The sequence below is a fragment of the Macaca nemestrina genome, chromosome 1, assembly GCF_043159975.1.
Source record: "Macaca nemestrina isolate mMacNem1 chromosome 1, mMacNem.hap1, whole genome shotgun sequence".
Classification (NCBI taxonomy): Eukaryota; Metazoa; Chordata; class Mammalia; order Primates; family Cercopithecidae; genus Macaca; species Macaca nemestrina.
The window spans coordinates 187,057,068-187,082,539 of record NC_092125.1 but is presented as its reverse complement, the minus strand read 5'-3'; the positions used below and the strand labels follow the sequence as shown (position 1 = coordinate 187,082,539).

At 53.2% G+C, this 25,472-nt stretch overlaps 2 protein-coding genes and 1 long non-coding RNA gene across 3 annotated transcripts; 1 reads left to right on the top strand and 2 right to left on the bottom strand.

Moving 5' to 3' along the window:
• Positions 1-1,125: 1,125 nt before the first annotated feature.
• Positions 1,126-7,693, bottom strand: TMEM275 (transmembrane protein 275). Its single transcript, XM_071093670.1, has 3 exons — positions 6,086-7,693; positions 2,104-2,205; positions 1,126-1,811 (listed from the first exon to the last, which is right to left on the bottom strand). Exon 3 carries the CDS (start codon positions 1,722-1,724, stop codon positions 1,191-1,193), a length of 534 nt encoding a protein of 177 aa, XP_070949771.1. The 5' UTR covers positions 1,725-1,811; positions 2,104-2,205; positions 6,086-7,693; the 3' UTR covers positions 1,126-1,190.
• On the top strand, positions 6,872-12,643 carry LOC139362428 (uncharacterized). The gene is made up of 4 exons (XR_011621336.1): positions 6,872-7,011; positions 11,340-11,485; positions 11,826-11,899; positions 12,503-12,643. It is a non-coding gene; the product is annotated as an uncharacterized lncRNA (long non-coding RNA).
• A 1,950-nt stretch (positions 12,644-14,593) lies between these two features.
• LOC105494968 (kinocilin) lies at positions 14,594-20,042 on the bottom strand. Its single transcript, XM_011764060.3, has 4 exons — positions 19,793-20,042; positions 18,681-18,749; positions 17,931-18,005; positions 14,594-16,241 (listed from the first exon to the last, which is right to left on the bottom strand). Exons 1-4 carry the CDS (start codon positions 19,941-19,943, stop codon positions 16,162-16,164), a joined length of 375 nt encoding a protein of 124 aa, XP_011762362.1. The 5' UTR covers positions 19,944-20,042; the 3' UTR covers positions 14,594-16,161.
• Between the last annotated feature and the right edge of the window lie 5,430 nt (positions 20,043-25,472).

The window sequence follows — 25,472 nt, the reverse complement described above, 5'->3', positions numbered from 1 at the left end:
CATTCACAGGCACACAGTCTTAGATACAGTCTTTTGCTCACAGTCACACACTCCTCTCTCCTGAAGCCCTCTTCTAGGTCTCCAAGAGGGGCTGGTACCAGGATGCTTGGGCACTCAGCCACAGGCTGGGAGGGCCCCAGAACCCAAGGTGCTCAGCCAGAGGCCCCACAGCCAACCCTCCCTCCCGGCCTGCACTGTCACAGAGGACTGACTCCAAAGGCGCTTTATTGAGGAGTGAGGCACCGCAGGAATGCATGGTGTGGCACAGTCATGGTGGGTGGGGGCCAGCATTGTTGGCAGTGAAGGTCACACTAGGACTTTCAGGGCTGCAGAGGCCCCCTCACCACTCACCTCTGTCAGGGGCCCAGTCTCAGCTATCCCTGCTCCTAGTCAGACAGCAAGGGTGGGGAGTGCTCACCCCAGCCTGCTTCTAAGGACCATCCTGGCTCAAGTCAGAGCCACAGTTTCTTGGCCAAATGAATCCCAAAGGTCATGTTGGGGTAGAAACAAGGAGGGTAGGGAGGGGCAGGAGAGGGGGCTGCAAGCCCTTCACTGTGTGTGCAATGACAGAGACAGCCCAGGTTGACATTTGTCCCTTCTTCCTCTCTTCCTCCCACCTTCCAGGGGGGGGACTGACACTGCTGGTGGTTAGCCCCTTCAGGGTGGGTGCTCCTTGGTTCACAGTGCCCAAATGCCAGGGGGAGGTTGCAGTGTCAGGGTTCGAGGGTCCAGGGGCCTACTTTCATGAAGCTGGATGGGTGAGGTTTAGTAGGGACCAGAGACCCCACCTAAGGGGCCAAGGGTCTGCTGCTCCCTTCTTCGGAGCGTGACCCCTGACACCATCACACGTTCTACCCAGGAGTTTGGGAGATGGAAAAGATGAGGCCCCCTGCGCCCAGCACCAGACCCTTGTTAAAAAGAAAGAAGGAAGAAAGGAAAAGAAAGAGAGAGAGAGAGAGAAAGAAAGAAAGAAAGAAGAAAGAAAGAAAGAAAGAAAGAGAGAGAAAGAAAAAGAAAAAAAAGAAAGAAGAAAGAAAGAGAAAGAAAGAAAGAAAGAAGGAAAGAAAGAAAAAGAAAAGAAAGAAAGGAAAGAAAAACTTTTCTTTTTTCTTTTTCTTTTGCCCTCTTAAATGGCACGGAAGGAAGGGGAGTGAACCCGGAGAGCGGAGTCACGGCGGGGCCCTGGTCCGCTAGGGGGCGGCCCGCTCCTGGGGCGGGTTGAGCTGGACCCCTTCCGAGCGCAGCGCGCAGACGGCCACGGGCGCCGGGGCCTCCAAGGCGAGGGTGCTGGGGCCGGGGCTGGAGCGGCCGGAGGACGCGGCTGAGACTGCAGGGCTGAGCTGCACTGCTGTGGTGTCCTGTGCTGTGCGCTCGCTGCTCTCCATCTCTAGCGCCACGGGCCCGGCGCGGCCGCCCCCCTGGCCAGGGCCCACCGCGGCCGCCGAGCGCGCGCCGGGCGCGGGGCCCCGGCGGCTACACACGCAGCAGGCCGCGAAGAAGCCGAGCGCTAGCACCAGCAGCCCCGGCCCCACCACGAGCAGCGGGTTGTGCCCGGGCAGGAAGGAGGCGAAGGCGCCCGCCAGCGTCACGTTCACGCCAGCCAGCAGCGCGCACAGACCGCAGGCGCAGCACAGCGCAGGCGACTGCAGGCCCGGCCCCCGGCCCCGGGCGCGTTCCGCGGGCGCCAGGACCGGTGGTCCCTTGCTCTTTTCTGCCGGCGGCATCGGCCTGCGCACGGCGGACACGCATCAAGCTCCCTCTTGCCGCCGGCCCGGAACAGCCCAATTGCCAGGAGCCGCCTCGCGCTAGTCCTGTGGGCACACAGCAAGAGGGCGGGGTCAAGCAGTGTGTCTCGACCTCGAATCCTAGGCTCCGTCTGTAGCTATACTCAGTGCCTGGGTGGGCAGAGGTCATCTTGGTCAGCCCCCCGCCTCTGTCTCTGGAAAGCAACAACCCATCCCATATGGGAATAGTCTGCTTGTTGTATCCCCACCTAGTTCCGGGGGTCCCTCGTGGCCAATCTTGCCATCCTCCCTCTCTCGTCACTTTTTTGTTCTCTAAACAGACACCACCCCTCCAACCCCTCTCCTCCTGGAAGCCTACCTGGACTCATTGAGTGAGAGAATGGCTGGAAAGTGCTCAGCACAGTGTCCAGTTCAGCTTAGGTGCTCATTACATGATCATCATCGTCTTCAGTAACCCTAACTAGAAGGCAAATGGCAGCTCTTGAGATTTAGACAACTCACTCCCTCAAGTGGAAGAGGCCTTGGAAATCATCTGACCTTGCCCCCCACCCCCACTCCTACCCCTTTATTCAGGTGAAGAAACTGAGGCTCCCAGAGGTCTAGCAGTTTATCCAAGATCCAGAACCAGGACCTGAATGACCATGCGACTTGGCCTCAGCATCCCCACCCTAGGCTCCGGTAGGTGTAGCAATGACACTGACTCTTCTGAATATCAGATGAGGCCCTGGAGTGAGTGGCCACGTGAGAGTGAGGAGCTCCTGATGGTTCAGATGTTCAGTGAAAGGGCACAGTTCCCACATGAGATGGGTTGGGCTGGAGCAGATCTAAGGCACCAGGACCCTTTCTAGACCAGGCATTCTATTAAATTCCAATCCTATCTCCACTCCACTCCCTATTGTTCTACTGTTGAACCTGGATTCAAAAGTCTAATTGCTGGATGCTAGAATTCCTTTCTAGGATTCTCTAGATGTCTCTGGTTCTAGGATCTATTGCTGGATTCTAGAATTCTGGAAATACATGCAGAAACAAGAGTAATAAAATTAGAGTCTAGGGATTTATGACTTCTATTTGAGAATTCTGTTCTATAATGCATAAGATCCTAGTTGGTACAAAGGCCCTCAAAGGATGAGATCTTAGCTAGTGTTAGAATTGTGGGGAAAAAATGCCAGAAAAGGGTCCTGGATGGGGATGAAAGGGAAGTAATCAGATGGTACTGCGGGTCTAAGGGGAGCAAGCAGGGTGAGGAGCAGGGAGTGAGTGCCACCTTCACAGGGGGCCTGACTCTCCTGCTTCCGTCTTACCTCCTGTAACATGGGGCTAATCATAGAACCCACCTCATAGGGTACAGTGATAATTAAATACTTTAAGCTAAATAAAGTGTTTAGAACAGTGAGAATTTAATAAATGTTAACCATGCCCTTCTGGTGGTGGTTGACAGAGAAGGGAGCCATGAAGTCTCAAATCTGGGAGGCTGGTCATGTTGGGTTTGGAAACAGAAAAGTTGGGCTGTCTCCCAGGTGGAGGTACCTTTCTGCGTGTCCAAACCCTATACCCAGTGGGGTTGGAGAAAGCTTGATGACTGACTGAAAATGAGGGCTAGTGTCAGATCCTTCACTCTCGACACACAGGATGCGCAGGTCAGAGGGCTTGAAAGGCCACCTCCAGGCCTGTCCAGAGCTGATGACTCCAGGGTTCCCTCTCCTGGCACCATGCTGAGAGGGGGCAGCCCTACTGAGATTCCAGCCAGAATCACCTTGTTGCCGTACCAAGCTGGCAGGAAGTCAGAAATCCCCAAATCTTAGCAAATAAAGTACATGTTGACTCTTGAGGGCATCTACAGACCAGTTTCCTCAGGGAGCTCCTCATCTGCATGAACATCTGCTCTCTAACCTGCTGTTGATGGTTCTGCCAGCCAGGGATAGCAACCTCTAAAAGGGTACAGCAATGTATAGTGTGCAAAGCACTTTTACATCCATGATATCACAATCTCTACTACTGCTTGATGCCTATTAATAGTCACATTTTGGCCGGGTGTGGTGGCTCACACCTGTAATCCCAGCACTTTGGGAGGCTGAGGCAGGCAGATTGCTTGAGCTTGGGAGTTTGTGACCAGCCTGGGCAACATGGCGAAACCCTGCATCTATTTTTTTTGTTGTTGTTGTTAACAAAAAGAATTAAAAAAAAATTTTTTTTTAATAGCCACATTTTACAACTGAGGAGACAGGCTCAGAGAGGGAAGTGGATTAGGGCTCCGGTGGCTGGACTGAAAGGAAGAATAGACATTCTGAGACCAGAGTCAGAAAACAGATAAGCTGGCTCACACCCTACACAATCTTGCTTAATTTTATAGAGAAGGATTTGATCCTCAGGAGGGTCTGTGAGATTCCCACATCTTCCCCTTTTAAACCTCTCCCCAACTTCATTCATCAACATCTGACATTATCTGACAAAGGCAGGAGTTCCCTTCTGTGGGGAGGGCTCAGTATGAGGATGCCCCGATGGAGAGGAGGGAGTCTGGCTCACCTCACTTCACATCAGTCTCCTGGAAGCTGATATTGGATGAGGGTCAGGGAGGCCCCGGCCGCGGTAGAGTCCAGGGATCTTGCTTCTCTCTCTCTCTCTCTCTCTCTCTCTCTTTTTTTTTTTTGAGATAGAGTCTTGCACTGTTGCTTGGGCTGGAGTGCAGTGGTGCAATCACAGCTCACTGTAACCTCCGACTCCTGGGTTCAAGTGATTCTCTTGCCTCAGCCTACTGAGTAGCTAGGATTACAGGCACCTAACACCATGCCCAGCTAATTTTTTTTTTTTTTAGTAGAGATGGGGTTTCACCATGTTGGCCAGGCTGGTCTCGAGCTCCTGACCTCGTGATCCACCTGCCTCAGCCTCCCAAAGTGCTGGGATTACAGGCGTGAGCCGCCGCGCCCAGCCAGGATCTTGCTTCTTTTCCCATATGGGGAAGACTCTCCTTTGCCTTAGGGTTTTAGCAGTTTTACTGTGATGTGCCTCAGTGAGTTTTTCTTTGTATTTATCCTACTCTGTAGATATTTGCTTTATATGTATCCTTCCTCATGCTTCTACAATCTGTGGCTGTATCATATCGCCCCCTAGTTCAGGAAACATTTCAGCTCTTATCTTTTCTCTGTTCGCTTTCTCCTCTCCTTCTGGGACCTTCAATGCATGTATATTCAGCCATTTGCTATTGTCCCATATGTCTCTTTTACACTTTATTCTGTATTTTCTAGCCCTTTCCTTCCTTCCTTCTCTTTATTTCAGTCTGGATATTTTTCTACTGAAATATTTTTTTACTATCTAGTTTACTAATCCTATTTTCACATGTGTCTGCTCTGCTGCTAAATCCATCAATGGATTTCATTTGTTATAACTGTTCAGTTCTGGAATTTCCACTAGATCCTTTTTCGTAGATTCCAGTTTTCTATTTAAAGATTTCCTCTTGTTATTAATTTTCTTGAACATATTAAACCTGCTAGAGTCCATGTCTGAAAACTCCAACATCTGGATCTCCAGTGGGCTTGTTTCTATTGTCTGTTTTATTGCTTTTGTTCATTTGGTCTTATCTCCTGAAATGCCAGATAATTTTTTATTGAATGTCCAACATTGTGTATAAAAAATTATAGAGCTAGCATGAGGCTTTGAATGATATTATCTTCCTCCAGAGGGGATTTGCTTTTGCTTCTGACAGGCTCCTAAAGAACCACAGGCCACTGTAACCCAATGGAAGATTATACTGATTGGAAACTTTGTTTCAGTCTTTCTGAGTCTAGTCTATATCTGGTTAGCCATTAGTCCTAGAGTGTTGCTTTGGTCTTCCCAATAAAAACTGTAGGTGTTTAACAGTACCCCTTCCCTTTTTAGGCCCGGAATTCCAATTTGACTCCCCAGTCTCATGACCTCCTACAAACTGGAAAATGCCTTTAGGGAAAAATCAAAATCTAGTATTACTTCTCTCCACAATCTTGGCCCCCTCAAGCCCTCACTGCCTTGGTAGCTCTCCCATGCCTTTAAACAGATTTCTTAAATGCTTAATCCAGCTTTTAAAGTTTTATCCTCAGCAGGTAAATTGGTCTGATAGAAGTTAGTCTACTTGAGCCAGAAACAGAAGTCTAGATGATAATCTGAAATTAGCACTTATAGATCTATAACTAAGTTATGCTATGCTAAGCACTTATAATAATATCTAATTTAATTTTTACAACATAAAATTAACACATTTTTATTTAATTAATTAATTAATTTAAAATTAATACAACATTAAGTATTACTATTATACCTCTATTTTACAGATGAGGAAATTGAGACACAGAAAGATTAAGTAAACTCACCCCAAACCACTCAACTGCAGTGGTGGTGCCAGGATTTGAAATCTGGTGTACTGATCCAAAGCCTGAGCTCTCAACCTAGCACAGTGCTGGATTTGCTAAATGTTTGTTGAATGACTGAGGCACAGGCTTTTCTGAGGCCCTGTAGATAAGCTCCTGTAATTAGAACTTACACTGCTCAAATGTCAACCACAGAGGAAGACAGGTTTTCTCTGGTTCAAGGAAGGTAAAATTCACTTTGCTTCTTCCTTGGTTTAGCAAACTAGGTTCAACAGAAACTAATTCCAGCCCAGGGGCTGAGCTTCTAAGTGCTAATTGCTAATAAATGATTGATTCTTATCTACTCCTGGGAGGCACAGTGACTATAAGACAAAAGGGTCTCTGCCCTAGGCACGCAAAGGACTAAGAACATGTAGGTGTTGGGCTTATTCCTGAGGTTGCCTCCACCCCGGTTAATTGGGATCTAGGAGTGTGCAGGGAGGAGGTGCTGAGGCTGCTCAGCTGTTGTAATTCAATTTGCACCACCATTTCATCTGGTGAACTGGGGGCTCCAGCTGCTGCTGTTGCAGTGTTGGTTCTGTTTTGTTGTGGGTGTTCTGGCTAGCTCTGTTGTGGGGTCCTTGGCACTGTTCAATAAATCTTTCTGGTTTTCCACTCTACTGAGCACATGTTAAGATTGCACTTTCTGGCTGATTTGTGATTAGGTGGCACTGTGTGATGTTCTGGCCAGGGAATTGTGACATGTGCCACTTCCAGGCTGGCCTATTGGATTATGGAAGCAGGACTCTGAGTTGATGCTATTGCTCTCCCCAGTCCTCTAAGCCCCTTCTACTGCATTCCAAGCCCAGCCTTCAATCCTAGTGCCTGAGCAGGAGGGAAGGGCATTGCTCTGACTCTTGAGTTGCGAGGACTGGAAGACCTTCACTTTAGTGAGTACTCCGAGTTGCTGAGCCCCTAAATCTTCAGAAGCGGGAAACTGAGGCTTGGAGTAGAGGAGGTCTATGGCCAAGCCAGGCCAGAACCAAGCCCTTTCCCATCCAACGAGGGTTCTGAACACTGCCATTCAGCTGCCCACGACCCTGGCCAAGCAATTCACCCTCCCTGCTGCCCTGCCTCTGGCTAGGGAGGCCCCATGGTCTCTACGTGAGGAATCCAGTCCACAAGCAGTTTGCGGAAGGAGCAGACACTGTTTGGGCAGCCTGGGAGAGCTGGGGTCCGTCTCTGGGCCTTAGTTGTCTGGATGTGAAGGGAGGAGTATAATGAGGTTGTTGTCCCCAAACTGAGGTCCCTCGTCAATCAATCTGCTGCCCCACCCTCAACTACTTGAGGTTCATAAAGGTGGAAATGAGGACCTGTTTAGAAGTTACTGTCAGTGTATCAAAAGGTCTCATAAAATCAACATTTATGTATACGTATACATATAAATGTATATGGCTGTACCTGCGCATTGTACCAGATTATTTGCTTTAGGCTGGGATTCCGTTGTTTCCCTGGGAAGTCAGCTGCCACACAGGGGTTCTGGTTGAGGGGGAGGGACACTCATATTGAGCAGCAACTCTGTGCTAAGCACTCTCCCTACATTAGCACATTTAACCTTCACTACAACCCTGTGAGCTGTTGCAGTCCTGCTCCTAGTTCATAGTGAGGACACTGAGGCTCAAAGAGGTGAAGGGACTTACTTTGGTTTATTCAGCTGCAATAGGGAAAGCTGGGATTCAAACCCAGTTTTGTCAGATTGAAAAGCTTATGTTTTTGGTTCATTAGAATTGCTGTTTACTGAAAGGTATAGAGATGTTTGCTTATTAAAAAAATTTGGGCTCAAGGGGGTGGTCCTCAGTTGGTGAAGGCAAGAGCTCCTGGAGAGGGAGTCTCTGTCCGAAGTCCCTTCAGGTCAGCAGGTCAGCCTGCACGTCCCCTGTACCCCCAACCCATGGTTCTGGGATGTTTGTGTTGCATAAGAGCAGTTGCTTGACTAGAGGTAGCTGCCAGGCCTCCTGGCTCCAGATTCCTGGTCCAAAGGCCCAAGAGCCTCTGGGCGTAGGGGCTTCAGTCCAGACTTCAGCCACTGGCCCCAGCCCCTTGTCCTCCAGGGGAGGCTGAGCCCCTCACTTGCTCAGTCTGAGCTCTTTACTGCTCACTATGAACTCCTCTGTTCCTTTTAGTCTTAGCCCTTCTGTTCCCTCTCAGTCCCTGGAAATCTGGGCCAGCCCTCTTCCCAGCACCTACATCCTCAGGAACCTCCCACATCACTCTTACTCATTGCCGGCTGGGGCTTATTCACGACCTTGGGAACTCTCCGCTTCTGCCAACTGAATTCTGCAAACCCAGAGCCCAAAGAGCTACCATCACCCTCACCCTAGCCAATCCATGGACCTGTCCTCACCATAGACACATGCATATACATGCATACTCACATGTGTGCATGTGCGTGTGTACACGCGCGTGCACACACACACACACACACAGAGTCTTCAAGCTGGAAATAAGGTTTGAGGGTGAAGCCTGAAGGTGTGGCTTTCTAGCTCCTGTGTCTGATTCCTGGGATCTATCATCTTCCTTCCTGAGCCCATGTGCCTGCACGAACACACACACACACATATACACTACAGACACACACGCAGTGACTGGACATATCCAGAAATACAAACACAGATGCATAGATGCATTACACACACAGAGTTGCAGACATAGGCCAACATATGACACACTGTCAGTTGCCTGCCTATCTGATGGAGATGAGCTGCTGTCCTGGAGACTTCTCCTTGCCTGGAAGTGTGAGGGTGGAGGGAAGGTGGTTGAGAGTAGGAACCCCCCGGGAGAGGTGATGGGTGGATAGGAGTTCCATTGTGGCTGCTCTGATGGTGCCTACCCATTCACAATGGGTCTCCATGCTGGCAAAAGGCAAGCACTCACCATTCCCCTCACTGGGGCTCAGCTTTGCCATTGGTGAAGTGCGAGATTGATCTAGATGATCTAGATGGTCTAGCTGGCTTCCAGCACAGCTGAGAGGCCCCAGTGGCACAAGACTCCGAAAGCTTCTTTGAGCAATCACAGGTCTGTGTTGGTTAGACCGAGCCTTTGTAACAATCCAGGCAAAGATGCTCCCTTCCAGTCCTTCCTGGTGCTCTTGCACTTCCCCAACAGAATCCTCAGGCCACAGTCCCCAGCAGGGGTTATATAGGTGGCCAGACTGGGATCTCTAACCTCAACCTGGGCCTCTGCCTCTACCCTAAGCAACTCAGCTGTCTGGAGCCAGCTGGAGGGGTGGAGAGAGAGGACTTCAGACTGGCAGGAGTGGAACTGCCCTTCCTATCTGTCTCCTTCCCTTCAAGGCTCTGGAACTAGCTCCACTTCCCTCCCCAGCCTGAGGAACTTCAGCATCTTTTGCCCAACCACCCAACCCCTCTGCCCTCTTAGTTTCCTGACTTCTCATCTCCAATGCTCAATTCCTTCATTCCACCTCAGCTACACTTCCTCATACCTCATCACCTTCAGGACTTTATCACCCTTGTCATCACCCTGAACCATTCCACCTCTGAGAAACCCTGACACCCTACTCTCGACTGTAACTCCACTGCTACCTCCATACAAACACGGCTACAGCACAAACACTGTTCTAAGCCATATATGTGTGTGTGTGTATATATATATATATATAATTTTTTTATTTTTATTTTTTTGAGATGGAGTCTTGCTCTGTTGCCCAAGCTGGAGTGCAGTGGTGCAATCTCGGCTCACTGCAACCTCCGCCTCCCAGGTTCAAGTGATTCTCCTACCTCAGCCTCATGAGTACCTGGGACTACAGGTGCACACCACCACACCTGGCTAATTTTTGTATTTTTAATTGAGACGGGGTTTCACCATGTTGGCCAGGATAGTCTCAATCTCCTGACCTCATGATTTGCTGGCCTCAGCCTCCAAAGTGCTGGGATTACAAGCATGAGCCACCACGCCTGGCCGCCCTTTATATATATTAACTCATTTAAGTGCCATGACAACCCTTAGGTAGCACTACTGCTGCCACTAACTTATGGATTGGGAAACAGAGGCCCGAGAGGTTAGAAGAATCGCCTAAGGTCACAGACATCATGGTAATATATGGCATAGCTGTGATTCAAACCTAGGCTGTGTGTCTCCTAAATCTGTGCCTTTCATAACGCCACACTGCCGCTGGCTGTAACTGTTCTTTGATCTCATGCAATCCCTGGACCTCTGCATTTTTCTCCATGATCCTCTTGCTTCCACTTCTGTCTGCATCTACCCAAGAACCCAAACTGACTTATTTCCATTACTCTCTTGCAACTTAACTTGTCCCTTTGTCCTTCTGCCAAAGCTGCCAGCAAAGCCTCAGTTGCAACAGTCTGGCTTTGTGCCACCTCAAGTCTATGCCTAAACTGCTAAGCCTTGTAGGTGAAAAAACCACGGCTGGGTGGCATGGGCTGTCTGTACATCCACATCCCTGGCATCACTGTGATCCTTAAGGATACTGGGAAACCTCCCACTTCCTAGTCTGAGCTCACCAACCCGTCACTGGACCGCACCTCCCACTGGATGCATCTAAGAAGGCCTCTCCCATCTCGAAACAAAACCCTCCTTCAACCCCACATCTGCCTCCAGCTAACACTCTGTCCCTTTCTTGAAAGCACTGTCTACAGTATATATCTCACCTCCTTGTCAAGAGCCAGTCCACTCCAGTCTGGTTTCTGCCCCATCACACCACAGACTCTGCTTTCACCAAGGCCACCAGCTGACTCCTTTTTGCTGAATTCCATGAACACTGTTCAACTCTTAGCTAACTTGACGTCTCCAGAGCTTGGGACCTACTGAAGCCTCCCTCCTGGAAACATACTCTTCCCCTGGGATACAGTTCCCTCAATTTCATCTTCACCTACAGAGCCCACAGACCCAGCCAGAAAATCTGGGCTTCATCCTCGACTCCTCTCTCCCCAGGCTTCCCTCCACACATTTGCCATCTATCACTAAGCCCTGCAGACTCTCCCCTCCAAGCGTCCCGGAATCCATCCCTTCCTCTCTAGTCTCATCACTGCCCCATCTCTCCTCCTAGGATCCTCACAGCTGCTGCCCGGCCCTGCCACCCTCCTCATCCCTGCCTTGATTTTGCTTTTGCGGGCTGACCTCACCAGGTGTGTGAGCTGGCTGTGCCTGAGCCATGAGCCTACTTGCTCTTCCCTTGGCTGACCCCAGCTCTCCCTTCAGAGTGCAGCGGGAATGCTGCTTCCTTCCTTCCTTCTTTCAGATTTCCGAAACTCTGCAAATCAGGGCTCCTCAACTCCTGATACCCTCATGGTGCCATGACTCCTGTATCCAGGTCTGCAGGCCCTAGCCATCTTCCTTGAGGGCCAAGATTATGTCCACCTTGTTTGGGTGCCTGCCTCTCCCCAGGTGAATATGGGTTAGATAAATGGCCCAGTGAATGTTGGCTAAGTAAATGGTGGGGGGAGACATTGGTCAGAGGGGCTCGTTTTCGGCCCTCCTGGCTTCTCCTGTCTCTTGGATTTGAAGTTGTTCTGTGCTCTCTTCTCTCCCATCCCCTCCTCACTTTGGGCTTTGGGGCGGACATGGAGGGGACAGGTGAGATTCTAGGGCAGAGTCCTACCCAGTTCAGAGCAGGGTGGGGTCAGAGTGGAGCAGAGGAAGCCCCGGAGCCGCCAGTGCCTGCGGAGTGTCTCCCCTTCTCCTGCATCCGTCTGTCTTTCTCAGCCCTGTCCTCTCACGGCCACAGGTTTTTGACCGCTTCTCCGGGCACTACTCCTGTCCCCTGGAGCTCAGGCTGGATGGAGTCTCTTCCGCGTTCCAGTAAGTGTCCCCTCCTCAGCCCCCTCCCGCCAGCGTCCCACAGCTCCTTCACTTGCCTGAGCCGGTCCGTGGACACTCCCCTGCGGGCCTGACCCGACTGACCCCTGAGCACCCTGGGTCAGCAGGAAGGAAGGATCCCTCCAGCGCAGGACAGCCAGGAGAGAGGCCGGGCACCCCCTCCGCCGTCCGCTGGGTTCTAGGGCACAGCACGGGGGTTGGAGTTGGGGTCGCCCTCTCCCACGCGGCTGGGTTTCCGGGCGGGCCGGGGGGTGGTCCTGGACCGAGCAGCTTGGAGACTCTGGATCAGCAGGTGGGTGGGAGAGGGCACCCCGTCCTGGACCCCTAGCCGGTGCGGGCAGGGCAGAGACGCGCAGACCCGCTCCCACTCGGCTCTGCTCCCCTGGCGCAGCCCCCGCAGCGGCGGCGGTGGACTGGGAGGGGCCAGCGCGCTGGCCTGTGCGGGTCCCCAGCCGCCTCCCGCAGCCCCCCTCCTCCAAGCGTTGGCCGCCGACCCTCAGCTCCCCTTCAACCCTGGGCGAGCGGGGTTCTTTCCATACACCTCCCCTCTCCGCTCCGTTCCGTCCTTCTCCCCTTCTCCTCCAGGCTTCGCGGTCTGCAAGCACCCTTGCAAATAACTCCTAGCCCACCCACACCGTCTCGTCCGCACTTTCCGAGAGCCAGGCACGGATATATTGCAACTCACTCTAGGGCACGGATACAAGTCGAAGTGGCTCTGCCTTCAACTTCAAATGGATTCTCCACCTTTTCAGGAGCGGGGCTGGAGCTGTGGGGCAGGGGAGATGGGGAATTTTTCCAGGGATGGGCTTGTTTTCAGCATCCCTTCCAATTAACCAGCAATCCTGCACCCTGGAAAGGGGTGTGGCCACGAGCCTGTCTAGCGGGTGACTCTATCTCCTGGTGGTGTGTGTAGGAGCTTTTTGGTTTGAGGGCTGGGGAGGGAGTGCTGGGCAGCAGGCCCACCTCCAGGCTGGGCTGTGTGGGAGGGAAGACTGAGGTGCTGACTTTTCAGACCCTGGAGGAGTTCAGCTGAAAGAACATCTCTCCAGCCTCTGCCTTCATTCATTCACTCATCCATTCATAAACCCTACTGCAGCCTTCATGCTGACAGCGGCCCTGTGGGGAAGGGCTACCATATCCTCCCTTTGCATCCAGGGAAAGCCAGGCTCAAGGCCCCACAGCCTCTTGCCCCAGCCCCTGGGAACCAGGATGTGAGTCTTATCTCCAAACTCCAGCCCCAGCCTAGGCAGTCCTCTTCCAGGTTGGCCCAGCAGGCATGCGACTTCAAGGAAGCTGCTTGGACCAAGCACTCTCCACCTTTGGGTCACTTGTGTGTTCTCAGCACCCAGCCCAGGGCCAGGCACAGTCATAGTCACAGTCCTGGTGTGAGAATGGCTATTGGAAAGAACCAATTTCTTTTCTTGAACAGACTACTGGAAGTGCTTGGTTCAAAGACCTGTCCCTGTCCATGCCCCTGTCCCATGCTGAAATATTGGAGGGTTCTACTTCTCCTTAATGCTACCGTACTACCCATGCCAGCTGGGCCTGACCTCACCTTTTCTCAAAGTGTGAGGGGGAGAAGCCACATGTCTCCACATTGACTACTCCTGTGACTATGGGAGTGGGGAGGTTGAGGCTGGGGATGTACTTGAGGAAGATGTATTGTGACATTCACCTGGGCTGGAGGGAACATGTTTCAGGAAGCCCACAGCAAGGAAAAAGAGGAACTAGAGGACCAGGCTCAAGAATTTCCACTCAGTTTAAGGGTCCTTTGAAGCCTCACCCAGTTCTTCCCCAGTGGACATAGCTCTTGCTGTTGTATGTTTTCATTCCTTGATTTATTGCACCTGGCCCCCAGCATCTGTCTGTGCCTGGCCCTGCCAGGCACTGGGGATTCCGTAGCCCCATCCTGGGGAGAGCTTGGCTGAGAGGGGTTGATGGGCAGGGGGTAGGGAACCACCCTCTCCACAGCTCAGGCTCCACATCCCCCACTCCCATCCCCTCCACCCTGGGGCATCTCTAGGGCACTGAGGTGAGGATCGAAAAGATGGATAGGAGGAAGGGTCACCTCCTGATTGAGGAGGGACCAGCAGCCTGAGCTATTGTTGATGATAATGAAGGAAAAGAGAAGGGGCAGGGAATAGGCAGCAATCGGGTGGAGAGGAGAGAAATTCAAGGAGAGAAAGTTGCTTCTCTCAGCTGAAGGAACCGAAGTCTCTACACCTGGCCAGCATTTGTGGAAGGCAGCCCCTTTGTGGAGGTCTGTCACGCTGTGGTCAGAGAGCTGATCCCTGCCGCCCGTGCAGAGGACAGCAGAAGATAGAGCCTTGGATAGGGAGAGATAGGAGACCTGGCTGCAGGCCTGGCCCCGTGACCTTTCACCATGGGACTTGATGAGTCCTTTTTCCAGTGGGGCCTCAGCTTTCCCGTCTGAGATGGACTCTGCTGCTTCAGAAAACTTTGGTTTTCCCACATCCACTGGGGTGTCTTCTGGGTGCCTGGCCCTCTGCTCCCACTCTCAGGAGGGGAAACAGACAAAGGCCACTCAGAGTGATTGGGCTGTGAAGGAGGGAAACCCTGGGGCTGGGAAGCACAGTAAAGTCAGGGGAGGCGTCTAAGAGGAAGTGCCATCTCCACTGATCCTGGGAGAAGGACACTATTTCTTTTTTTTTTTTTTTTTTTTGAGACGGAGTCTCGCTCTGTCGCCCAGGCTGGAGTGCAGTGGCACGATCTCAGCTCACTGCAAGCTCCGCCTCCCGGGTTTACGCCATTCTCCTGCCTCAGCCTCCCGAGTAGCTGGGACTACAGGCGCCCGCCACCGCGCCCGGCTAGTTTTCTGTATTTTTTAGTAGAGACGGGGTTTCACCGTGTTAGCCAGGATGGTCTCGATCTCCTGACCTCATGATCCGCCCGTCTCGGCCTCCCAAAGTGCTGGAATTACAGGCTTGAGCCACTGCGCCCGGCCAAGAAGGACACTATTTCTAGCTTGTCTTCTGCTCACTAAACCAGGCCAGAGGCCATATGGACAGGGCATCTCTGTAGAGGTTACACAACTCTGCCTGGAGGGTGCAGGTGTGGAGGGAGGAGCAGGGTTTTCTGTGAGGCCACACCTGGGCCTCCTTGCTCCACACTTGCTCTACCCATGGTAGATGGGACTTTGAAGTGGCTTCCCGGGGAAAGCCTAGGGAATTGTTTTTACATTAAATTGAAGCCATTGGCATTTATTAAGCACCTACTGGTCTGGTGCTAGGCACTAGAGCAGGGGCAATGTTCAGTAGACTTAAGTTGGCTTAATAGTTGTTTTGTGAAAAGGAAGACTTCAGCCCTGCCTGAAAGGTGGCAGCAAGACAGAGATTGGCAGAAGAGAATGAGGAGAGCACGTGGGTAGGAGATTTTTTGAATGGGGCCTTTAAAAGTGGGGAGTCTGATAGGCAGAGAGAAGCAGGGAGGGCCCTGGAGAACACAGGGCAAAGCTTGGAGACAGGAATATGTTTCGCTTCTTCAGGGAGCAGTGAGAAGATCGGGGGAAGAGAGAAGTCAGATCACAAAAAGTCTTGAGTGGTGGAGTTAGACACCAGGGGTCACAGGGCCGGGCTCAGCTGAGAAGTCGCCTCCTCTGACCCCCAGGCAAGGTTGTTTGTACCTGTCCCTTTGTGAGCCCCCCAGAATCCCCCATCTGATTTGCTGCTGCCCAGAGCCTGTCCCTGAGGAACTGCCAGGAGATTTGATATTTGAAAAAGAATCTTGTCTAGCCCCTCTATTGGGCTAGTGAGCTCTAGAGCTCCTGGGCTAGACCGTGGGGGTGGAGGGTCCTTGTCTGTGGTTCTTGTGGGCCTGTGGTTCACTTCTGAAGCCAGGTTAGAGCAAGGGACTGGGGCATCCTGGTCATAGTCAGGGCCTTGGCCCCCAAATTCCAGAGAAACCAATCAGTAGATCGAACAGGCAACAAAGCTGAGCTGTAGTCCAGAAAGAAAGGTCAGGGCAGGAGCCTGAAACACGGGAACCCTGTGGGGGCATCCAGCAACACCTTGCTCCAGGCCCCAGCCCACACCAGTGGAATCCATTTTCGAGAGCCTTGGCCAGGCGAGTGCAAAAGGCTCCATTCCAGACGCTGTTCCCAGCTGCTCTGGGGTCTGCAGGGCCTGGCGTGTCTCCGGTTTGGGTTTTCTAACCCAGGAGGGCACTGAGATGGGGCAGCAGGCAGGACGGGAGGGCAGGGAAGGGGCAGCCCCTCAGACTTAGCCTCAGCATTCCTCAGCCCCCCGGGTCCCTGGCTTCAGCTTCTCCAGGGTCCTGCTCACGGTAGACAGGCTGCTGCGGGCTCCTGGGGGAGATACCAGGGACAAGAACTGCCTCAGTAGACAGGTCCCCATGGAGTTGTCAAGGTCAGAGGAACTCAAAGGGACCCAAGGCGGGGGTGCCCGGCGAACCTAGGCAAAGCTGGGATAGAATGGGGAGAGGGGGAACATCCCAGGTGACAGTTTCAGCCCAGTTTAAAGAGGTACCTCCAGTCAGGATGGCTTTCAAGAGGACAGCAGCATGGGCTGGGGGTAGAGGCAGGACCCTGGAGCCCACTGCCTGGTTTGAGCTTCAGCTGCAGAACTTCCTGGCTGTGTGGTCTTGGGCATGTCATTTAATCTCCCTGTGCCTCGGTTACCCCATATGTAAAATGAAACTAATGACAGTACCGCCCTCATGTGGTTGTTGTGAGACTTAAAAGAGTGAATACGGCCAGGAGTGGTGGCTCACGCCTGTAATCTCAGCACTTTGGGAGGCCGAGGTGGGCGGATCACAAGGTCAGGAGATCGAGACCATGGTGAAACCCCGTCTCTACTAAAAATAGAAAAAATTAGCCGGGCGCAGGGGCGGGCGCCTGTAGTCCCAGCTACTCGGGAGGCTGAGGCAGGAGAATGGCGTGAACCCGGGAGGCGGAGCTTGCAGTGAGCCGAGATCGCGCCACTGCACTCCAGCCTGGGCGACAGAGCGAGACTCCGTCTCAAAAAAAAAAAAAAAAAAAAAAAAAAAAAAAAAAAAGAGTGAATAATAGATGAACATGGCTCAGAGCAGTGTCTGGAATGGGCCCTTTTGCTGAGTATTAGCCATCCTGCCACTGGTGGCAGAGACTGGGCTGGGGCCATCGTTGAGAAACTCCTGCCCTGGAATTTTTCCAGGTGTGGGGTGGAGGAACAAGGAGATGCCCAGTTTGGGGTACGAACTTTAAACTGGGGTGGTTAAAACTAGTACCCAAAGCTGGTATGCATGGGTGCCTCTTTAAACTGGGCTGCAACTGTCCCCTGGCACATCTCCCCCTCCCCATTCTATCCCAGCTCTGCCCTGGGCACTGGGCACCCCAGCCTTGGGTCCCTTTGAGCTCCTCTGACCCTGGGGGAGTTGGGAGAGGGGAGTGGGAAAATAAACTGAGGCATGGGACCTGGGGGAGGGGGAGGGGAGGGAGGGGAAGAAGCAGGGAGGTGCCCTCATCCCAGTGTCCATGCTGGGCAAGACAGAAGCCCTCAGGATAAGCAAGAGAAGATCAGTTCAGCTTGGAGCAGCAAGGGTCTGACTGCGCACATGGGGAAACTGCCAGCAGTACCATCCCCCTGCACTGAGGAAGCCCCTTCAGGATGCCGCTCAAGGCTCCCAGGCCCCACAGAGCTGCTCAGTCAGGGAGGGGAGATGAAAGACAGATTCAGGCTGGGTGTGGTTGCTCACGCCTGTAATCCCAGCACTTTAGGAGGCTGAGGCGGGTGGATCACCTGAGGTCGGGAGTTCAAGACCAGCCTGACCAACATGGAGAAACCCCGTCTCTACTAAAAATACAAAAATTAGCCAGGTGTGGTGGCACATGCCTATAATCCCAGCTACTTGGGAGGCTGAGGCAAGAGAATCGCTTGAACCCGGGAGGCAGAGGTTACAGCGAGCCGAGATTGTGACATTGCACGCCAGCCTGGGCAACAAGAGCAAAACTCTGTCTCAAAAAAGAAAGATGGACTTGGGAATTTCTGAAACTTACCTTCCTTGTTGCCATTGGTGCTGGATCTTCCTTCTCCATGGTCTGGCCCTGGATGGGGATGGATTCTTAGGCTTCCTGCAGGATGAGAACACCCCAAGCCCTCCCTGGTTACTGAGCCATTCCCCAAATCAAGCCCAGGTTGGGAAGGGAAGTCCTTCTTGCTGTCTAGTTTCCATCCCTGATGCTGTCTTTGCTCCACTGCATTCCTTTAGATCTCACATGATCTGGGCTGATTTGGGCAGGAGAAAAAGAACTGGGCCCTTGAAGGAGAAAATGGCAGATCTTTTAGGGAAGTGAGGTCCTGGGGAGAACTGGGGCCATGGAAAGCCCCATAGGATTGGTGGAGATGGCAGCCTGTATTTGGGGAGCTGAAATGAGGTGGGAGCTATGCAGAAGCCATGGGGTCTTAGGGGAAATAGAGGATCTTTCATGGGGGCTCAGGGATGAAGAGGGAGTTATTTAGAGATATTGGACGCTTTGGGGAGTCATAAAATCTCTCAAGGGAGATGGACTTCCCGGCTCTGAGCTGGTTCAGGCACCTTTGTTGCAGGCACCGGGCTGGATTCTGCTGTGCTGTAGTCATGGCAACGCCTGCACAACACACACACACACAGCAGCTCTAACACAGACAACTAGAGCGGTCTCATATATGGGCTCAGCCTAGCCGCACAGTGGATCACAGACGAACACACAAAGGGTCTGGAACAGTCCTTGGCAGAGGGGTCTGCTGGGGTCAGGGAGAGGCCTCACCTATGGTAGGCAGGATGTGGTCCAGGTTGAACCGAGCCTTCAGGAAGGGGTAGGCCAAGATGAGGAACCCTGAGAAGAGACACAGGGGGTTCTGTGATGGGGAGGGTCTGGTGAATGTTGAGGCTGTGGGTGGGCTGGGAGCCTGAGGGGCGGTTTGTGAGATATGGGTGTGCATGGGAGGAGCACAGTGTGCAGAGTTGGGACTGTGAGTGTGTAAATGTGAGCCCGTGGGTGTGTGCATCTGGATTGTGGGGGGCAGTGCCTATCTGGGGAAGGGGCTACAGTCTGTGAAGGCCCCAGCTGCCTGGCTCCACCGTGCCTAGGTGAAGAGCAGGTTGCTGGAATGAGCCTGGCTGACAGCACCGCTGCCTCTCTGCCGTCCCCATGCTCCCCCAGGGCCCCCAGGGCCAGACTGGGCGCTTGTCCTCAGCATGCTGCTCTCTACCCAGACCTGGGGAGCAGGAGCAGCAGAGCCAGTCCTGCGTTGCCTGCCCCGACTCCATCCCCCAATGAGCATCTGTGCCAGAACCTGCAGGTGTAGACACCCAAAGTCCCCTAGCCTGGTGCTTCTGGTCCTGCTTTTGGCCTGGGAGGGTGGGGTGGGGTAAGGGATGGCATTCAGCGTCACTGAGGGGCCATCAGTGTGCCTCGCCCACACAGACAGATAGATGGACACAGCTGCTGTGGAGGCAAACAGGGAAAGAAGAGGAAACCCTTTTTCTGAGCTGGAGCCTGTCTTGGCTCAGAGTCCTCAGGAGCTCTGTCCTTTTACCTGCCGCCATCAACCCCCTGTTCTGCCCAGATAGGCTGATGAATCCCACCACAAATCCAAGAGCCTAGAACTTGGGGCTGGAGAGCCAGTGGGAGCAGCCAGAAAGGAGTGTGACAGCCAGCTCCCCTTCTTGTCTCCTCCCCGTGGCTGGAAGGAGCCCCAGTGCATCCCTCCTCTCCCACCTGTGCCCCTGATGGCGGTCTTGCTCACACCTCTAGCTTCCATTCTCCCCAACTGATTCCTGCTGACCCAGCCCTTCCCTGTTCCTTGTTTACCTGACCATGCCCCTGCCCCCACCTCCAGAATCTCCCCTCCCTATCCCAACCCAGCCCCTGCTCACCCAGAACAGCAGCGCCGATAAAGACACCGCCCATGGCAGCTGCAGCCTTGGATACGGAGATGCCGATGATGACGCTGCCAGCCACCAGCCCGAGAGCCACGCAGGCCAGCTGCAGGCAGTGGAAATCTCTGCTGCTGATGGGGATGTCCATGCAGGCCCACAGGGGCACTGCCTCCGGCCGGTGCAGTCTGGACCCAGAAAAATCCTGGAAGTTTCTGGGCTCTTGGATGTCCCCTTGTTGGCGCTCCAACTTCAGGGTGGGAGTTTCTGGGCAGTAAGATTATGGGCGGGGAACCCTGGGATTTATCTGAAGTCCTATCCCACTGCTCCACTAGGGGCCCCCCAGTCCCACCTTGACCAGGGATCTGTACCAGGTCACCCAGCTTACTCTTCCTCTCTTAAAGCCCTCTGAAGCTGAAGCCCACCCTTGGGACTCCTGTCTGGCTACATTTCTGCTTTGGCTGCCAGAGTTCTAGGGAGCTGGGCCTGCTCCATAGGATCCTTCCCTGCCAGCTTCCACCCAGGAGAGTTCAAGCTCCCCTGCCCAGGACATCCTGCCCCATCTTCCTAGAGCCACTCACTTGCCACTGGGCCTCAGCCTATGAAAATTTAAAGCAATGAGAGGCGGGGTGAAGGGGGAGTTGGTCCAGGGGCCACAGGCTCCTCAGAGATGTAGGCAGCAGGGAGGTGCTGAGTTATTCATGAGGTTGCAATGTGAGCGGCTGTCTGGGTCCCGGGGCCCAGCAGGCAGTCAGCCCAGGTTCCACTGCTGGTTCCTGAGGGAGAAGAATGAGCTGGTGGCTTTGCATGTCATTCAGAAGCCAGGGATGTGAGGAGACTCCTGGTCACATACTCAGGGCCCACTCTGCTGTGCTCTGCCCTTTGGCCTGGAGGTGCACCTGGGGTCTCTGCTTGGAGTCTGAGATAGACACACGGCAGGAGGCTCAAGAGACAGGAACTGCACCTGGGACAGAAAGCAGGCAGGGAGCGGCATCTCTCCAAGTCTGCTCCCTACCCCTGCCCATCACATCCCTATCCTGTTCACCTCTGGGCTCCCAGGCAGGGCTGAGGGCATCCTAGTTTGAAGCTTGATCTCACGGGACTTCCTTGTCCTCAGGTGTGGGCTTGGTACCCACCCCCCTTTTAGTGGCCAGTGGAATGGAGGGTGAACCCTTCTAGCCACCTTGGGGATCCCTGACTGGGAATGACAGGGAAGAGCAGTGGTGGCGCTGGTGTGGGCAGGAGGAAAACACCTAAGGGGTAGGGTAGGGAAGAGGACTTGGTAGGGGCTGGGTCATGGTTGGTGCCTTCCCACCCGCTGAACTGAACTGAGCATCTGCACCCAGCCCGTCTGAGCTACTTGCAGGATCCCCCAACCCAGCCCAGCCCTGAGCCCTGCCCCGGCCCCTAATTCCAGCCTTCATCATTCATTGCATTATTTGACTCTTTATGGATCGGGGCCTTCCCAATCCCAGAATATGGCCCTGGCCTGGCCCTGCACCTGGGCACAATTCCTAGGGTCCCATAATCCTGCTCAGAGTCCCGTCGCCAGCCTCCCTGGCGTCTCTTTGGATGCCCCCTCTCTGCACCGCATATGCAGTCTCATGTCACCAGGCTCAACTTCTCGTCCCTCCACCTGTTCTTGTTCTATCTCTTCTGTAGACTGACAGCCCCTTGAGGGCAGGTTCCAGGAGTGAGCTCCCCAGAATGCTGTGGCTGGGAGGGAGCTGAGCTAGTCTTCTGGACACAAGGACAGAGTTCAGGGAGAGGCCTTGGACTGCATGACCACCTCCAGTCATCAAACAGGAGGGCTGTGGACACATGGGAACCTCTGTCTCTAGCAAGAGGCATTCCTTGTATGTGGAGAAGGGGGCCTGAGAAGGCCCAGGGTCACCTAAGCGGAGCTTCAGCTCACCAAGAGTCTGTAGAGAGGGGTGACTGCAGCACCAAGATGGGCCTGGACTGTGTTCCTGGCCCCCACAGAGGGAAAGCCCCTGGAGCTGGGCACTCCCCAGCCACAGAGCTGCTGCCAGCATTCGCTGTGCCTCCTGCCTGGATGAGATCTGATTATTCCTCTAATTAGGCATCAAATCATAGCCCATGTCTCTGTCACACATAATTGATCCCCCACTGACTTAGTTTTAGAAGGAGCCTCCAAAATAATTGTCCATGAAACGTGTTTCTGGCTCCTTTCAAAGTCTAAGGCTGAGGGCGACTCTCTCACACCCTCACCAAGACAGAAGCTCCTGGGGCCGTGTTTTCTACCTTGCACTATGGGGCTCGGGCCAGCCATTCCACTTCCCCGAGCCCACTGCCTTGTCTGGTGATGGGGACGGGGGTGGCAGAGGCACATGTGCACTGCTTCAGATCTCAGAAAACACTCTGACCTCAAAGGAGAGGCACGTTGAGCCTTTATCAGTTCCAAGATCACAGAACCAGGGCCGTCCCAGCTCTTTATAAAACAGGTGGGGAATCTAAGACATGGGGAGACAGGAGAATTGCCCCAGAGTCCTCATGGATCCTGCCCTGCTGGGAAGTACTCTGGCCTATCTGCCCCTGAATTTCAACACTGTTTTATTTGAGGTCGGAGGAATTGGCAGCCCCACCTTCAGAGGGAGACATTGTGTTAAAAAATTAGCCAAGGGAGCAGGCATGGTGGGGTTACAATCCCAGCACTTTGGGAGGCTGAGGCAGGGGATTGCTTGAGGCCAGGAGTGTAAGACCAACCTGGGCAACATGGCAAAACCCTGTCTCTACAAAAACAAAAATTATCCGGGCACAGTGGTGCATGCTTGTAGTCCCAGCTACTTGGGAGGCTGAGGTGGGAGGATCGATTGAGCCCAAGGAGGCTCAAGGCTGAGGTGGCAGGATCGCTTGAGGAAGAAGTTGCAGTGAGTCGAGATCACACCACTGCACTCCAGCCTGGGCGATGGGTGTGAAATCCAGTCTCAAAACAAGCAAACAGAAAACAAAACAAAACAAAACAAAACAAAAACAACAAAAATCAGTCAAGGCCTGCCTCTTTCCCTCAGGACCAGGAGTGTGTCATTGAAGGCTTCCAAAACAGTTGTGATGTAGAGAGGGAGGCCTGCCAATTCTTCCCTCAATTTGGGCTCTGAAAAAGTAAAGGTAAGTGTGTCCTTGAGTGATGTGCTCACAGCAATAGGTAAATGAGTTCAGGAACCTCTCTGTGAGTCATGCTGAGAGGGAGGCCCAAGGCACCAGGGCTCCATCTCCCCACCAACCCTCCACCCCTCCCAAGCATCGGAGCCTCCCCGCTGAACCTGGGTGCTCTTGGAGGCCACAGTTCTCAGGCATGGCAAGGCCACGGGCACACTGCTGAATTCCATCACCCAGTCTCTTCTCTCTGTCTCCTGCTGAGGTAAGGGCTGGAGAGCGTCTGCCCATGCTCTTTCCTTCTCAGTGCACCAAGTCCAAGTGTGGCGTGGGGGTGGGGAGGAACAGTGGGCGGAAAGGCCCCAGTCTGGTTTGGTTCTGTTTATTTTCCTTGAGGGGTGAGAACCCTGGAAAAGAGCATGATTAATTCACCAATACACCAGAGGACGGGTAGCTTTCTTGGACCATTTGGAAGCTGAAGTCAGGGAAGCGGCTTCCAAGGCAACGGCTACCATGGCAACAAGAGTGCCAGCCTTGGGGGGACCTTGCTCCTCAGCCCCCTCCAGACCTGAAGCAGCTGGAGTGCTGGCATGGGACCAAGGCACCACTGTTCATGGAGCTGGGTCTGGGAGGGGCAGTCGGCCAGGAGGGAGGAGGGGCCCCCAGAGCCCAGGCAGGTAGACATACAGAGGGACAAAGACTGGACGGTCCCTGTGCCCAGAGGCCCTCAGACAGGAGTCCTCAGGGTCCAGCTGAATCAGGGCTGGGGCTGGGGCCAAGGCCTGATCATTAGGTTTTAGAAGAGAGGTCTGAGGCTTGAGACGCTCCAACTGGCTGGGACCAGCTCTCTCCTTCTAGGCCCTGCCCACGCGAGAGCTCTGGAGCTGGGGAGCTGCCTTCCATCATCGCAGGTCCCATGCCTGGAAGGGGCTCTGCGGTCTCAGAGCCTCCTCAGTGCGTCTGCTGGATCTGCCTCTGTCCAGCAGAGCCAGAACTTCCAAGGTCACCAGTGAATAGTGGCAGTACTGGAACCCAGGGCTCTGGTCCCCACTTCAGGCTCTTCCCCTTGTGCCACAGCTGCCCCTCTGGGCCAGGGACTGCATCCCGGAGGGACGGAGCAGCCTGTCCGCAGGAGGATCCCACAGAGGGACAGAGGCCTGGCTCATCTGAAGAGGCCTAGATCTATCTCCACAGCACACAGTGCTTCTGTAGAGTGCTCCCGGAGCCAAGGACCAGGGAGGGCTCGTCTCCCGCACTGGGACCGTGAGTTGTGTAATTCTGCCCTGGCAGACAACAGTAAATACAGGAGTCCCCCATTATCCCTAGGGGACACGTTCTAAGACCCTTGGTGGATGTCTCAAACCATGGACAGTACCAAACTCTATATATTATGATTTTTCCTATACATACATATCTGTGATAAAGCTTAATTTCTAAATTAAGTACAGTAAGTGATTAACAAAATAGAATAATTGTAATAATATATTGTAATAAAAGTTATATGGATGTGGTCTCTCTCTCAAAATATCCTATTGTGTTGTACTCATCTATTTTGACCACAGGTAACTGAAATTATGGAATTAAGCGAAACTGTGGATCAATGGGGACTACTCGATTAGCTAAAACTATCATAGCTAACATTTATGGAGCACTTACTATGTGGGCCTGGAACTGCTCTCAATGCTTCACATTTATTAATTTGTAACTTTCACAACAGTTCCATGAAGTAAGCACTATCATCCCCATTTATAGTTGAAGAAACTCTCAGAGATTAAGTAACTGGCCCAAGCCCCAGAGCTAGTAAGTGGCAGAGCAGGGACTTGAATGCAGGCAGCACAGTGCTGGGTCCCAAGCCTTCCTGGAGGGAATTCCAGTTCCACCATTCCTAGCTGTATAGCCCTGGGCAAGCTATTTTTCCTTTCTCTGCTTGGTTTTTCATGTCAAGTGGGATAAAATAATAGTACCTACCTCATAGGACTGCTGAGAATTAAATGCTAATGCCCGTAAACTTCTTAGAAAGTACCTGTTACTTAGTAAGTGGATGACAATGCTGGCAAAACCAAGGTCATGGCATTTAAGCAGAGCCATGCAGGATGAGAGGGGCCTTGCCAGGTGGGCCAGGCTGGGGAGGTGGGCTGGGACAGGGCACAGCTTGAGCCAAGGCACAAAGGCCTGAGAGTCTGGGGGATTTGCAGCTGGGCAGGGTGTGTGCCAGGGGTGGAGAGTGCTTGACCTAGGAAGCCCCCTTGAAGTCACATTCCTGTTGGGCCTCCCACTAGGCCGGGCTGGAGTTCAGGGATAGAACTTGTATCCTGGTTCTGGGTCTCCAGAGGCTGGGAGTCTGTGGGCCAAAAGGGTCAGATTTTGCAGGTCTGTTTTCCTCACCAAGCCCACTCCAGGTAGATGAAAAAGGGATGTGAGGGTGTCAGGGTTACTGTCAAGGGAAGACTGTCAACAAACAGTATGTATTGTCAACGGGGAGGCATTCATGGCACAGGACAGCTGGGAGCCTGGCCTGTCACCTGTCCCAAGTGAAGAGCCCTAATCCCATCTCCCCTCTCTG

Coding starts and splice junctions, on each gene's coding strand:
- TMEM275 (XM_071093670.1), bottom strand. CDS start 1,724: ATGCCGCCGGCAGAAAAGAGCAAGGGACCACCGGTCCTGGCGCCCGCG.
- LOC105494968 (XM_011764060.3), bottom strand. CDS start 19,943: ATGGACATCCCCATCAGCAGCAGAGATTTCCACTGCCTGCAGCTGGCC. Junction 18,750..19,792: donor TATCGGCGCTGCTGTTCTGG/GTGAGCAGGGGC, acceptor GTCTCTTCTCAG/GGTTCCTCATCTTGGCCTAC. Junction 18,006..18,680: donor CCACATCCTGCCTACCATAG/GTGAGGCCTCTC, acceptor CTCATCCTGCAG/GAAGCCTAAGAATCCATCCC.